Raw genomic sequence first — 16,412 nt, forward strand, 5'->3', positions numbered from 1 at the left:
TTGAGGATTAAAATATGGATGGCAAAAATTTAGTAGAATTGCCGTTTGGTCAAAATCTAGAAGTTTGCAACCCATTCTAAAAGTACGCAACCAGTTCTAGCAAATAATACCAGTCATAAAATTTTTTAGCTTTCAAAACTTACTTGAGACTTAAAATATTGAAGACAAAAATGAGTAGCAATCGTCAAAATCTTGAAATTCGCACCCCATTCTAGAAGTACGCAACCAGTTCTATCAAATGATACCAGTTATAACATTTTCTAGCTTTCAAATCATACTTGAGACTTAAAATATGGACGACACAAAAAGAGTAGCAAACGTCAAAATCTTGGAGTTCGCAATCCATTCTAGAAGTACGCAACCAATTCTAGCAAATGATACCAGTTATTACAGTTTGTAGCTTTCAAATCTTACTTGAGGATTAAAATATGGATGGCAAAAATTGAGTAGAATTGACGTTTGGTCAAAATCTAGGAGTTTGCAACCCATTCTAAAAGTACGCAACCAGTTCTAGCCCATGATACCAGTTATGGCAGTTTGTAGCACACAAACCTAGCTGGAGATTTAAAAGATGGATACCAACAAAGGGAAGAAAATGTTGAAATTTTAGAGTACGCAACCCATTCTGGTTATACGCAACCAGTTCTAGCAAACGATACTAGTTATGATAGTTTTTGTCTTTTAAACCAAGATCTATCCAAATCTATCAGTACGCAACCAATTCTAGCTCAATGCACCCAACTCCAGCAGACGTTCGGATCTCCAAAGAAAATAAACTCCAAACCTCCTTCCTACGGTATAATTTCCCAACTTCCACCCCGCTTGGGATCAAACGCCGCCGTGATGCTATCGTCCCGCTCCCTCGCAATAGCCGTAGCCGTCCCAATCCCAGACACCAAACGAACCTGGTGACCCCGCTCCGTCAACCCCTGCACCACCTCATCCGCAAACGCCCGCTCCACATCGAGCGTCTCCGGCGCCAGCTGATGGTGCAACCGGGGCGCGTTCATCGCCGTGTCCAGATCCTGGCCGAAGAAGATCGCCCGTAGAATTAGCAGCACCGTTGAGGTGGTGATCCGGGTCCCACCGGCAGCTCCCAGCACCAGCCGGACGTCCCCGTTGGCGTCCGTCACGATCGTCGGGGTCATCGAGGAGAGTGGGCGCTTTCCGGGCGCGACAAAGTTCACCGGGGAAGCGGGAACTCCGAACGAGTTGATCACGCCCGGGGTGGCGAAGTCGTCCATGATGTTGTTCAGGATCATTCCGGTGGACGGGGAGCGGCGCTTGCAGCCGAAGCTGGAAGGAGGTTGGTTAGTCAACAATAGTGGAAACTCGAGCTGATGATCTTACTAGGTGTTCACGGTAGCGGTCAACGCCACGGCGTCGCCGTTCGGGGCCAGCACGGACACGTGAGCGGTGCCGTGATCGTCTGGTTGGACGAACTCGGCACCGTAGTGCGCAAAGTCGTGGAAGGTACGATCGGCGGTGATCCTCTCGCGAACGCCTTCGGCGTACGCCTTGCTGGTGAGATTCGCGGCGAACTCGTTGAGTTGCGGGACGTAGTCCGGGTCGGCTGTCTTGGTGCGAGCTCCGTAACCATGCTTGAAGCTCTCCGCTACGTAGTGCCAGGTTTCTGGGTCGTCCGGGTGGAGGTTGTCGAAGGTATCAAGCAGGTTGAGCATGTAGATCGCGATGGTTCCGCTACCCGGTAGAGGCATGCTGTAGACGCTGTAGTTTTGACGGATCGTTGTGGTAGCTGACGGGAGCCAACGAGGTCTGGAAAGCAAGACTTGTAATTCTGATACTCGAACTCTACCAAGTAGTCCTTACCGATACGTCAAGAAGTCTTCCCGCGTCAAAATACTCCCAAAGCCCTTCAAGTCCTCCAACAGCTTCGGCAGCAGACTCCCCTTCTCTCCGTGCAGCGCATCCGCTCCTTCCTCCGCCATCACCTCCAGCGCATCCGCCAGCACTTCCCGCTTCATAACATCCCCCTCCTTCCACACATCGCCCGTTTCCGGGTTCACAAACACCTCCCTCAACGACGGAATCGTCGTCAACCGTACCCGTTCCTGCTCCAGCGCCTCCACCAAAAACGAATTCACCCGCACCCCACTCCTACAGAGTTCAATGGTCGGCTCGAACAGCTCCCTCCACGGCAAGTTCCCAAACCGTTGATGCAGCTCCCAAAACCCCGCCAGCACTCCCGGAGTCGCGATCGCCAACCCACCCTCAACCGCCGCCTCCCCGTTTCCCACGAACATGTCCTCGGTGGCGGCCAACGGCGCCGTCTCCCGTGCGTCCAACGAAATCATCGTCCCGCTTTCCCGGCTGTAAACCGTCGCCAGGAAGCCCCCACCCAGTCCCGTACTCTGCGGGCAGGTGACCTCCTCGCACAGCATGACGGCTATGGCTGCGTCCACGGCGGAACCGTTTGCGCGGAGGATGCGCGCCCCGATCGGGGCGCATTCTGGGCCGTTGGAGGTTACGGCACCGCCGGATAGGGTCTTGGAGGATCTTGGAGGAGCAGGGTCATCCGAGCAGAGGCCGAGGACGAGGCCCAGAACTAGGGCGATGGTAACGATGGCGGCGAGGCAGGAAACGATGAGGAGTTTCTTGCGGCTGAGGTTGAATCTGGAAAAAGAGTCATCGTGGTACTTTAAGCTTATTCAATGTTACGGAATACTTGGAAACTCAACCCTGAACTTGAATCTGAAGTCGTATGACAAAATTAGGGGAAACACGCTCATCATCAGTAGAGTGCATGGAATTGATAAGAGAGTCCCCTGCGACGTTCAGATAATACTAACTGTGTAACCGGTTATTACGTGGAGGTGTGCGTAATCTTTGATGACGTAATGAAAACGTCGTACTTTCAACAACCTGCACCGAAACCTCAATAGTTTGACAACGATTGATGTCTAACAAACGCAGTTTGTCACCTTTGTAACTAAACTTAGAAGTGTCAAACCATGTGGTGTCAAACTAGCCTTGATTTTCAATAACAGAAGATCTGCAAACCATTTGCAATCTGACACCAATAATAAAGACAACATTAATCACTGTTTTGGTACTGCTTTTATCAGGTAGACATTCGTAAACAATGATGTACTCGTTAACTTAGACAAGGCTGGCTCGTGGCGGTATGCGCAGCAGATCTTTTTCGATAATGTCTATTGATAAATAAAGAAGCTTGTTTGGTAGCTATTTGCAGGGGGAGTTCTTCTATTACGTAACGCCAAATTTGTGGTTTTCAATAACTCTCATAAGACGCTATCCACCCAGTTTTTTTTTCTATTAACAGCGTTACGTAATAAAATAACGCTCCCTTGAATGATGTCAAAATTTGATCAGACAACCAAAGTGTTTTAAAAATTGTAAGTTCGTAACCCGTGCGTTGATTTGACAAAATCAAACTGAAAAGTGACGAACTGTCGAACGAACGAACTTGAAACAGCGCTAACGTCAAAACCATAGTTTGGTAGTGTGTGTGATTGCCGTGTGAAAGGGGTGTCAAACTTTCAAAGGACCTCCATGGTTTGACAACAATAAGTGTTGAGGTTTAAGGGTATTGAAATAAATATTTTTGAAACCACCTCGAGTCATTAGGTTTTACGCCGACTCGTTTTTTAGGTTAAAAATATGACAGCTTGGCTACACTGTTTACATTTTTTGCACGTGTGTCTCAGTTAAAATGTGTGTTCGTGTGCGCTCGTGACATCACGCTGTAAAACCTAATTATCATGGAAGGAAACTTCACCGATTTCTTAGCTAAACCTCTCGGAAGTCATGCTCTGCTAAAATTGAGCTCCTGAAGCAATTTCATTCAACATAATTATGTTTTGTTAATTTCCGGCAAAAAGTAAGGTTTAGAATATAGGGCAAATCTTATCTCTGTGATACTGATTTCAATAATTTAAATTTCGTGAAAAAATTTAATCCATGTACTGTCCCGAGCAGACGGAAATAACTTGGGAAGGTCAGTTTTTGATATTGTGAGAAGATCGAAATATGTTATTGGGATGATCGGATTAGTTGTTAAAATAACAAAAATCCATAACAAAGATTTGTTCGAAGAATAACTAAAACTGTTATTATGTTGTTATTGCAATAACAAACCAATAACACAGAAGGAATCATGAAGGAATAACAAGATTTGTTATTTTGTGCGGAGAGGTGGAGCAGCATAATAACAAAAAATGTTATTGAACTGGTATGTCTCCAAAACAAAAAAAGTTATTGTTTTGGTTTATTTGTAAATTGCAAATAAACCTGCAGTTGCAATAACTCCTCTGTACTAGTCAGGGCTGCAGAGTCGGGTACCTCCAAGCGACTTTGATTCCATACTTTGAAGACAACTCCTACTCTGGATGCAGGATATGACGTCAACGACTTTACAGATTCCGACTCCAAGGAAAAGTTGCTGAAAATTAGCTGAATCCGATGCCGTCTCCGAGGTCTCACTCCAGCTCGAACTTCAACGTCAGACTTCCTGGCTCTGTGAAAATAATAACAGTTTTTGTTATTCACACTTCAAAAATTCTCAACAAATAAATCTATTCCGTTAGGGAATACAACAAAATTAAAAAAAATGAATTTTCAAAAATTTTAGCTTGAAACCCCATTTCATGGTGAAATAAATGACCCCGATAAAATTGGTCAAAATTATTTCATAGTTCTAGCCAATTTAAGTAAAATCCCTTAGGGGGTATATCAAATAATTAAAAGAATCAACTTTCAAAATTTCAACGTTTTAGAATAATTTTAGCTTAAGGACCCCATTTCATGGCCAAAATAATGACCCCGACGAAATTGGTCAAAATTATCCCATAGTCCCTTAGGGGGTATATCAAATAATTAAAAAAATAAACTTTCAAAATTTCAACTTTTTAGAATAATTTTAGCTTAAGGACCTCATTTCATGGCCAAAATAATGACCCCGACGAAATTGGTCAAAATTATCCCATAGTTCTGGCCAATTTTAGCAAAGTCCCTTAGGGGGTATATCAAATAATTAAAAAATCAACTCTCAAAATTTCAACTTTTGAGAAAAATTTTAGCTTAAGGACCCTATTTCATGGCCAAAATAATGACCCCGACGAAATTGGTCAAAATTATCCCATAGTTCTAGCCAATTTTAGCAAAGTCCCTTAGAGGGTATATCAAATAATTAAAAAATCAACTCTCAAAATTTCATCTTTTAGAATAATTTTAGCTTAAGGACCCTATTTCATGACCAAAATAATGACCCCGACGAAATTGGTCAAAATTATCCCATAGTTCTAGCCAATTTTAGCAAAGTCCCTTAGGGGTATATCAAATAATTAAAAAATCAACTCTCAAAATTTCATCTTTTTAGAATAATTTTAGCTTAAGGACCCTATTTCATGGCCAAAATAATGACCCCGACGAAATTGGTCAAAATTATCCCATAGTTCTAGCCAATTTTAGCAAAGTCCCTTAGGGGGTATATCAAATAATTAAAAAAATCAACTCTCAAAATTTCATCTTTTTAGAATAATTTTAGCTTAAGGACCCTATTTCATGACCAAAATAATGACCCCGACGAAATTGGTCAAAATTATCCCATAGTTCTAGCCAATTTTAGCAAAGTCCCTTAGGGGGTATATCAAATAATTAAAAAAATCAACTCTCAAAATTTCATCTTTTTAGAATAATTTTAGCTTAAGGACCCTATTTCATGGCCAAAATAATGACCCCGACGAAATTGGTCAAAATTATCCCATAGTTCTAGCCAATTTTAGCAAAGTCCCTTAGGGGGTATATCAAATAATTAAAAAAATCAACTCTCAAAATTTCATCTTTTTAGAATAATTTTAGCTTAAGGACCCTATTTCATGGCCAAAATAATGACCCCGACGAAATTGGTCAAAATTATCCCATAGTTCTAGCCAATTTTAGCAAAGTCCCTTAGGGGGTATATCAAATAATTAAAAAAATCAACTCTCAAAATTTCATCTTTTTAGAATAATTTTAGCTTAAGGACCCTATTTCATGGCCAAAATAATGACCCCGACGAAATTGGTCAAAATTATCCCATAGTTCTAGCCAATTTTAGCAAAGTCCCTTAGGGGGTATATCAAATAATTAAAAAAATCAACTCTCAAAATTTCATCTTTTTAGAATAATTTTAGCTTAAGGACCCTATTTCATGACCAAAATAATGACCCCGACGAAATTGGTCAAAATTATCCCATAGTTCTAGCCAATTTTAGCAAAGTCCCTTAGAGGGTATATCAAATAATTAAAAAATCAACTCTCAAAATTTCATCTTTTTAGAATAATTTTAGCTTTAGGACCCTATTTCATGACCAAAATAATGACCCCGACGAAATTGGTCAAAATTATCCCATAGTTCTAGCCAATTTTAGCAAAGTCCCTTAGGGGGTATATCAAATAATTAAAAAATCAACTCTCAAAATTTCATCTTTTTAGAATAATTTTAGCTTAAGGACCCTATTTCATGACCAAAATAATGACCCCGACGAAATTGGTCAAAATTATCCCATAGTTCTAGCCAATTTTAGCAAAGTCCCTTAGGGGGTATATCAAATAATTAAAAAATCAACTCTCAAAATTTCATCTTTTTAGAATAATTTTAGCTTAAGGACCCTATTTCATGGCCAAAATAATGACCCCGACGAAATTGGTCAAAATTATCCCATAGTTCTAGCCAATTTTAGCAAAGTCCCTTAGGGGTATATCAAATAATTAAAAAATCAACTCTCAAAATTTCATCTTTTAGAATAATTTTAGCTTAAGGACCCTATTTCATGACCAAAATAATGACCCCGACGAAATTGGTCAAAATTATCCCATAGTTCTAGCCAATTTTAGCAAAGTCCCTTAGGGGTATATCAAATAATTAAAAAATCAACTCTCAAAATTTCATCTTTTAGAATAATTTTAGCTTAAGGACCCTATTTCATGACCAAAATAATGACCCCGACGAAATTGGTCAAAATTATCCCATAGTTCTAGCCAATTTTAGCAAAGTCCCTTAGGGGTATATCAAATAATTAAAAAATCAACTCTCAAAATTTCATCTTTTAGAATAATTTTAGCTTAAGGACCCTATTTCATGACCAAAATAATGACCCCGACGAAATTGGTCAAAATTATCCCATAGTTCTAGCCAATTTTAGCAAAGTCCCTTAGGGGGTATATCAAATAATTAAAAAATCAACTCTCAAAATTTCATCTTTTTAGAATAATTTTAGCTTAAGGACCCTATTTCATGACCAAAATAATGACCCCGACGAAATTGGTCAAAATTATCCCATAGTTCTAGCCAATTTTAGCATAGTCCCTTAGGGGGTATATCAAATAATTAAAAAAATAAACTTTCAAAATTTCAACTTTTTAGAATAATTTTAGCTTAAGGACCTCATTTCATGGCCAAAATAATGACCCCGACGAAATTGGTCAAAATTATCCCATAGTTCTGGCCAATTTTAGCAAAGTCCCTTAGGGGGTATATCAAATAATTAAAAAATCAACTCTCAAAATTTCAACTTTTAAGAATAATTTTAGCTTAAGGACCCTATTTCATGGCCAAAATAATGACCCCGACGAAATTGGTCAAAATTATCCCATAGTTCTAGCCAATTTTAGCAAAGTCCCTTAGGGGGTATATCAAATAATTAAAAAATCAACTCTCAAAATTTCATCTTTTTAGAATAATTTTAGCTTAAGGACCCTATTTCATGACCAAAATAATGACCCCGACGAAATTGGTCAAAATTATCCCATAGTTCTAGCCAATTTTAGCAAAGTCCCTTAGGGGGTATATCAAATAATTAAAAAATCAACTCTCAAAATTTCATCTTTTTAGAATAATTTTAGCTTAAGGACCCTATTTCATGACCAAAATAATGACCCCGACGAAATTGGTCAAAATTATCCCATAGTTCTAGCCAATTTTAGCAAAGTCCCTTAGGGGGTATATCAAATAATTAAAAAATCAACTCTCAAAATTTCATCTTTTTAGAATAATTTTAGCTTAAGGACCCTATTTCATGACCAAAATAATGACCCCGACGAAATTGGTCAAAATTATCCCATAGTTCTAGCCAATTTTAGCAAAGTCCCTTAGGGGTATATCAAATAATTAAAAAATCAACTCTCAAAATTTCATCTTTTAGAATAATTTTAGCTTAAGGACCCTATTTCATGACCAAAATAATGACCCCGACGAAATTGGTCAAAATTATCCCATAGTTCTAGCCAATTTTAGCAAAGTGCCTTAGGGGGTATATCAAATAATTAAAAAATCAACTCTCAAAATTTCATCTTTTTAGAATAATTTTAGCTTAAGGACCCTATTTCATGACCAAAATAATGACCCCGACGAAATGGGACAAAATTATACCAAAGATCTAAACATATTTAACAAAAGAAAAAATAATAACAGATTGTGTTATGGACACTTAGAAACTTTTCCATTTGTGCGATTTATCGTAATTTTATTTCTAAGTCAGTATACCGAACGAATAACAAATTTTGTTATTAGGAGAGTTTTTGGAATGTATAACATTTCCTCTTTTTAGCGTGTTATTAAACATTTTCAATATAATATCACTTCAATACCAAATTTTGTTATTTTATCAGAAACTGCTATTATTTTTTTCTTCTTGAAGTTGAAATTCATGATAAAATAATAACACTTTTTGTTATTTTAACAGGATTTGTTATTGAAATATTATTAATTTTGTTATTAATGTCTGCCCGGGGTTCCAATCCCTTGAAAAAAATATTAATTTGATTTCAAACTCAAGCGTAACATTTTAAAAGGGTAAACTTTGTGTTTTAAAACTTTTTGAAAGCCGAATCTCTACAAATGCAAGTCAATGTCAAATCTCAGGACAATGACAATTGGTGACTAAAATAGTTTTCTTTCTTGTTTTGTTGTAATATTCCAACCATTTTCAAAATGAGCAGTTCTTCACAAAATAACCAAGAAAAAGTCTGAGATGGAACAAATGTTATATTTAAAAATATTTTGATATTCATGTGTTATGAAGAAAAGTCTATCTTCAAACAGAATTTTATTCTTTTTCGTTTATAGCAGACAAAGCTTTTCTTTTAATCATTTTTTTAAATAGAATTTTCCATTTATGAACCTAACTTAAGCAAGCCCAACCTTTTCGGCTCAATTTTCACATTTTTGATCGTCAAAATTGCAATTGTTCATTTTTTCATGGTTTATTTGATGGAATCCGTTCTCATATAAACCAGTGAACATGAACATGACAAAATATTTATACAAGTCATTTTTATCTACATTTTCAATCCAGCACCAATTTTCACTTAAAACTTAGGGACCATCCTCGGGAATATCCATAAACTACGTGGACACTTTAAGGGGGGGGGGGGGATTGGCGATTGTCCACGATCCATACAAAAAAGTTTTTTTTATATACACTTCTCCACAAGAGGGGGGGGGGAGGTACAGATTCCCAAAAAAGTGTCCACGTGGTTTATGGATAGTCCCTTACATTAAATCGACGTGCAAAAATTTTTTTCTTAAACTTTTGTCAAAATTATGTTTACTGGTCATCTGAGAACCGATTCCATCAAATAAACCATGAACAAATGGGCAATTGTAATTTGAAGATCAAAAATGTGAAAATTAAGCCAAAAAGGTTGGGCAGGCCAGCAATAAAGCAAGGTTATTTCGGGTAAAAAAGTATTTAGCATTCTTAAAGAAATGTCCATGCGTGATCGCTTCTAATTTTTTTAAGAAGAAGGAAATCTCTTTAATTGTAATTTAGGGACTTTCAAATTGAGCAAATAGAGTTGCTGAGTTATAGCACTGCGGGCAATTAAAATTGAGTAAACTGAAAGTTTAAGAATGTTTTCCAATTTGTTTTTATTCTTGAATAAGCCAATATTAATAATAAACATGAAATTTCCAAATAATACGAATACAATTACTTTCAAAACTCCAAAATCGAGCAATACGTTTCAAAAAGGCTAAAAACACAAATTTTATGTTTGGTGTTGAAATTTTATGAATTTGTTGTTTTGAATGTTTGTTTATTTTTCAACATTGAAGATCGAACTGATTCTTGCCGAGAAAAAACAAAGAACAACATAAATTTAATTAAAATTGCAGCAAATTTTCCTAGCCTTTCAAAAGAAACATTTTCAGAAATGGACATGTATGGATGTATACATGTAAACATGGATTATTTTGACATTACATTACTTTAAAAATTTTATCGAAATTAATATAGATTTTCTTCTTTTAGATTTTTTTGTGGAAAGTTAAATAAAAAAAATTAGGCAGTTGAAAATATTTTTCAAAGTTTGTGTCCCTTGCCTCTGGCCACCACAGTCAAGGGAGGGGGAAAGGGAAAAAAATCCTTGCCATGATTTGCATCAGTACGATTGCTTTACAATAACAAGTTTTAATAAAATCTAGGATTTTAAGAACAAAAAGTTTCGAAAAAAAAACTTTTTACGGTGCTGTCCATCGAATCGAAAACTTCAATGTTGAGTAAAATTTTGAAAAATATCTGCGACGGCCTTACGAATTTAAAAAAAAAATATGATCTCTGCGGCTTAAAAAATGTCGTTTATGTTCAAAAAAAAATTGTTTTAGGGATTTCATATTTTGTGGAAAAAGTCAACTTAAAAAGGTTTGAAAAAAATAAATGTTGTAACTACTTTTCTTCTGAAATGTCCTCATCATAACCTTCAACTTTGCTGAGGACATCAAATCAAGCAGAAAATTGAATCCCGAAGTACAAATTTCGAATAAATATTTGCTAAGAATTTTTGTACACTCAAACCCCGATGGTTTGACACCAACTGTTGTCAAACGAACGGGGTCACGTTTTCGTTTGACACCCCTTTTACACGGAGTTCACACACACTAGGGGGAGAGGGGGTAATATGCACCCCCTAAGGGAAAACTGTGATTTCTCAACCATTACAGCATTACTGTGGAAGAATTTTGTTCGATGTTCTAAAACAACTATTATTCTTCGTCATCCATGTGAAAAAAGTCTTAAAAACCTCAAAATTGTTCGAAAATATCAAATTTCTAAAAACATTTTTGATTCATTTCAAACAACCATGCGGGGCAATATGCACCGCAACATTGGGGCAAAATGCACTACAACAACGGGGCAAAATGCACCACAACATGGGGCAAAATGCACCGGGTAAAATCAGTTTTCACTAGTCACCACTAGATGACACCGCTGTTTTTACTCAGGAGCTTCACAGCGGTGCATTTTACCCCGACCACGCTTTTTGCAGAAAATTTAATTAAAAATGCATTTTTTTATGTTTTTGGACTCATCTATCTACAGAATAATGAAGATTTTGGCAAAAACTATTTACCTCAACACTTACAATATCAATAAATGCTTTTTATATTGTCCAAAAATCATAATAAAAGTGCAAAGAAAATTAGATGAAAACACAACATTTTAAAGTTTTGCAAATAACTTAAGCTGTTTTTATACTACGATGCTCAAATTTTTCCAGCATGGTTTAGCAATGTTAAGCTTCCAATTTTTATGATTTTTCCCCGGAAAATTCTTCCAAATACCGAGAAAAGCACGGGGTGCATTTTGCCCCGGGGGTGCATATTACCCCCTCTCCCCCTACTAAAAGTTTGTTTTGAAAGTGTGCGTGAGCGCCGTGTAAAAAGTGACAGTTCGTCACTTTTTAGTTTGACTTTGACCAACCGACGGGTTACAAACTAAAAAAGTGTCAAACGAAAAAGTGACCAACCACCGGGGGTTGAGTGTATGGATTGTTAGGAAATTTGAATATTTGTGCCCATTTCGAACCAAATCCTTTAAGATTTAGGGGTCGCTTTTGAGAATTGAAGATTGTATAGAATTTTCTGAAAAAATTTGAAGAAAGGCCAAATTTTTGTACGAAAATATTGTTTTTTACCAACTTTATCGTTCTACCTCACCGATTTGGCACAAAATTTGCACAGATGCTTAATTTTGCCTAAAATATCGAGCGAAGGAATGTTCCTAGAAGGCTTTATTTTTGTTGTCACATAAGTATCAGTAAGAAACACTTAAAACTTACATCATTTTGAACTAAACTAAACAATTCAGACTTATTAATACTTTAGAAGAGATTTTCAAAAATTTCTGTTAACGCACTCACTGCCAGATGTCAACTGGTGTTAATATTATGCGTTTGAAAATTGGCAAACCATCTTATCTTCTTCTTTTCGTATGAGTACAATTCAATTGATTAGACAAAAATAGTAACCAACTCTCTGTCTATCTTGTACTGGGTGCTTCAAAACCATCCCGATAACCGTTATGGCAACCATTGTGGCCGCCAGTTAAGCCTTTTCAAATTGATTATTTTTTTTTGGTTTGTTTGACATTAAGGGGTTGCGTAGATTTTCATTTATTTTCAAACAATCTGGATAAATTCCTCAAATCATCATCGGAAGCAAACTTTCGCAAAGCTGTCGAAATAAGTTAATTGCACAATCCCGGTGTAATTATCTTGATTACAGGTTACTTTCAGCCCGCTCGTGTAACAAATTGTTTCCACTTCCAAACAATACGTGTTTTCCTAAAAATTTTGCAACGCCCTCACCACCCCAACAGGAAGCCAGTCATTATTTACCGCCAACAACTCTCAAATAATGGGGGAGGGGGGGAGGGACGGCACAACCTGGCAAATTAAGCAACATCCTCCGCCCCCTTTTTCAAAAGCTGCTCCCCAGGTTGGCTCGTGCCACGTGGTGTGGCGCTTAATTAAGTTTAAAAATAACTTCCTCTTCCGGTGGCTGGAAAGCCAACGCCAGCAACGCCGTTGGTAACGTAACTTGGTGAGGGTGGGAGCGAGGGGGTTTGGGCAAATAATGATCACGATTATAGTGGGAACAAACGAAAAAGTGCAAACTTGTTACTCAGCATCCGATTCTCCTTCACTACCTCACCCTTGAATGAAATATTCTATACAAGTTGAGGAATTTGCCCTCAGAGCGTCCAGATGGCCTCTTCCTTCTTCAGGAAGGAGTGCCCTTAATGATGGGCAGTATGGAGCAATTTTCCGCCGTTGTGTTGAAGTGATGAAAGTGCATTTATAATAAATTACTCTGCCAGATTGCCTGTGGGCGCTTTTCCAAGCAGGTGAAGTGAAGTTATTAACTCAATTATAGATTGATGGTTCCAAGATATTTGCAGGTTTGAATTGAATTGTGTGATGGACACAAACTCATAATCTTACAAAAACTCACGATTGTAAGAACTCACAAACACACAAATTTACAAAAACCTACAAAATCACAAATTCTAAAACTCAAAAACTCGACAAATTACAATCTCGCACACTCACAAACTTACAATTTCCCAAATTCACGCACTCACAAAACTTCCAATTTAAAACTCACAAACCACTAGCGGCACCAGAGCGGGAGGGCGGGGCTCATTCGCAAATACCGTAACGAAATTTTATCCCATACGCGTGTCCCCTCTTCTGTCACTCCAATGTGACAAACTCACAGAAAACTCATAGAGCCACAACACTAACAAAACTGACATTGACAACTCACTAATTCACGAATTTCCAAAAAAAAAATCATTTACTCACAAAACTTTTCAAATCACAAACTACTCAACAGTTCATAAACTCTCAAACTCACAAACTACTTAAAATTCCAAAAACTCACAAATTCACAAACTCACAAGCTCACTAACCCATAACTCTTCAAAACTCACAAGCTGTCAAACTCTCATATTTACATAAACTCATCAACTCACAAACCTCACAAATTTACAAAAAATCACAAAGGCTCATTAACTCACAAAACTCACAAATTTTCAAAAAACTCACATAACTACATACTTAAAAATTCTGAAATCAAAGAACTCGACAATTCACAAACTCGCACACTCACAAACTCACAAAGCTCACAAAAAACTCACAAGCCCATAATACAAACAAAACTCACAAGCTGTAATACTCTCAAATTTACAAAAACTCATCAACTCACAAAACTTTGTAAATTCACAAAAACTCACAAAATATCAAACTCTAAAATTCTGAATCTGAAAAACTCGACAATTCACAAATTTACTATCTCTCAAACGAACACACTCACCAAACTCAAAAATGCCAAAAACTCACAAACTCACAAAGCTCACAAAAACTCACCAACTCATAACAACTCATTAACTCACAAAATCTTCAACCTTATAATCTCACACATAACTGACAAACCTACTAACAAACCTCACACCCTGTCAAAATCGGAAAAAAACTCATTAGCTCACAAAACTCCAAAACTCACACACTCACAATAATGACACAATCTGACAAACTCACAAAAACTCACAAACTGAAAATTTTTGAGTGTTTGTCAGTTTGTGAGGTTGCTTTTTTTATTGTTGAAAATGAGTTACCTATTTTAAAAGTTTGGATGTGGTGACACCAACTCATAAGAATTTGTTGATTTGAAAGTGTGAAGGTTTGTAATATTTTGTTTGTGTTTGAGGGTTGGAAAATTTGTGAGTTTTGTGAGCTTGTAGGTTTATGAATTTGCGAGTTCGTAAGTTGGTGAGTTCGCAAGTTTTTTGGTTTTGTCAGTTTTTTATGGTTTTGATTTAGTGAGAAAATGAATTTGAAAATTAAAGTTTGTTAATTGGTGAGTTTTGTGAAATTGTGAGTTTATGAAGTAGTTTATGATTTTTTTGAGTTTTAAAAGTTGTGTGAGTTTGTAAGTGTGTAAATTATGATGATCTTTTGATCGTTAGTTTTATGAATGTATGAATTTGTGAGTTCGTAAGGTGATGAGTTTTGGTTGTTTTGTGATTTTGTGGGTTCAAAAATTTTTAATTTTGTCAGTTTTGTGAGTTTTAAAAAGTTGTAAGTTTGTGAGTTTTGTGAGTTTGTGAGTTTGTGAGTTTATGAGTTTATAAGTTTATGAGTTTGTGAGTTTGTGGGATTTATGAGTTTGTGAATTAATAAGTATTGAGAGTTGAGGGTTTAGGAGTTTATAAGTTTGTGAATGTTAATTTGTGAGACCTGTGTGTTTGTAAGTTTGTGAGTTTTGGAAGTTTTATGATTTTGTGAGTTCGAAAATTTGTAATTTCGTGAGTTTTGTGATTTAGTGAGTTTATAAATTTATGAGCTTTTAGATCGTTAGTTTTGTGAGTGTATGAATTGGTGAGTTCGTAAGTTTGTGAGTTTTGGAAGTATTGTGATTTTGCGAGTTAAAAAAATTGTATTTTTTCAATTTCGTGAGTTTTGAAAGGTTGTAAGTTTGTGAGTTTTCTGATTTAGTGAGTATGTGAGCTTATGAGTTTATAATTTTGTGAGTTTGTGAGATTTGTGATTTTGTGAGTTTTGTGATTTTGTGAGTTTTGTGATTTTTGTGATTTTTGTGTATTTTGTGATTTTTAAGATTTATGTGATTTATGCGATTTATGTGAGTTTTGTGATTTTTGTGATTTTTGAGATTTTTGTGATTTTTGTGATATTTGTGATTTTTGTGATTTTTTGTGATTTTTTGTGATTTTTGTGATTTTTGTGATTTTTGTGATTTTTGTGATTTTTGTGATTTTTGTAATTTTTGTGATTTTTGTGATTTTTGTGATTTTTGTGATTTTTGTGATTTTTGTGTTTTTTTTTTTGTGATTTTTGTGATTTTTGTAATTTTTGTGATTTTTGTGATTTTTGTGATTTTTGTGATTTTTGTGATTTTTGTGAGTTTTGTGATTTTTGTGTATTTTTAAGATTTATGTGATTTATGAGATTTATGTGAGTTTTGTGAGTTTTGTGAGTTTTGTGATTTTTGTGATTTTTGTGATTTTTGTGATTTTTGTAATTTTTGTGATTCTTGTGATTTTTGTGATTTTTGTGTTTTTTGTGATTTTTGTGATTTTTGTGATTTTTGTGATTTTTGTGATTTTTGTGATTTTTGTGATTTTTGTGATTTTTGTGATTTTTGTGATTTTTGTGATTTTTGTGATTTTTGTGATTTTTGTGATTTTTGTGATTTTTGTGATTTTTGTGATTTTTGTGATTTTTGTGATTTTTGTGATTTTTGTGATTTTTGTGATTTTGTGATTTTTGTGATTTTTGTGATTTTTGTGATTTTTGTGATTTTTGTGATTTTTGTGATTTTTGTGATTTTTGTGATTTTTGTGATTTTTGTGATTTTTGTGATTTTTGTGATTTTTGTGATTTTTGTGATTTTTGTGATTTTTGCGATTTTTGTGATTTTTGTGATTTTTGTGATTTTTGTGATTTTTGTGATTTATGTGATTTTTGTGATTTTTGTGAGTTTTGGGAGTTTTGTGAATTTTGTGAATTCTGTGATTTTTTTTTGAGTTTTGTGAGTTTAGTGATTTATGTGAGTTCTGTGATTTTTGTGATTTTTGTGATTTTTGTGA

At 36.0% G+C, this 16,412-nt stretch overlaps 2 protein-coding genes across 3 annotated transcripts in view; one reads left to right on the forward strand and one right to left on the reverse strand.

The window, feature by feature from the left end:
• The window catches only part of LOC6054008 (lachesin), a 223,424-nt gene that overhangs the window by 168,148 nt on the left and 38,864 nt on the right, over positions 1-16,412 (forward strand). The gene's annotated exons all lie outside the window — the stretch shown is intronic.
• Positions 791-12,125, reverse strand: LOC6051484 (scoloptoxin SSD14). The gene is made up of 4 exons (XM_001867885.2): positions 12,082-12,125; positions 1,831-2,634; positions 1,351-1,776; positions 791-1,296 (listed from the first exon to the last, which is right to left on the reverse strand). Exons 1-4 carry the CDS (start codon positions 12,084-12,086, stop codon positions 792-794), a joined length of 1,740 nt encoding a protein of 579 aa, XP_001867920.1. The 5' UTR covers positions 12,087-12,125; the 3' UTR covers position 791.

This window comes from Culex quinquefasciatus, chromosome 1, assembly GCF_015732765.1.
Source record: "Culex quinquefasciatus strain JHB chromosome 1, VPISU_Cqui_1.0_pri_paternal, whole genome shotgun sequence".
Lineage (NCBI taxonomy): Eukaryota > Metazoa > Arthropoda > Insecta > Diptera > Culicidae > Culex > Culex quinquefasciatus.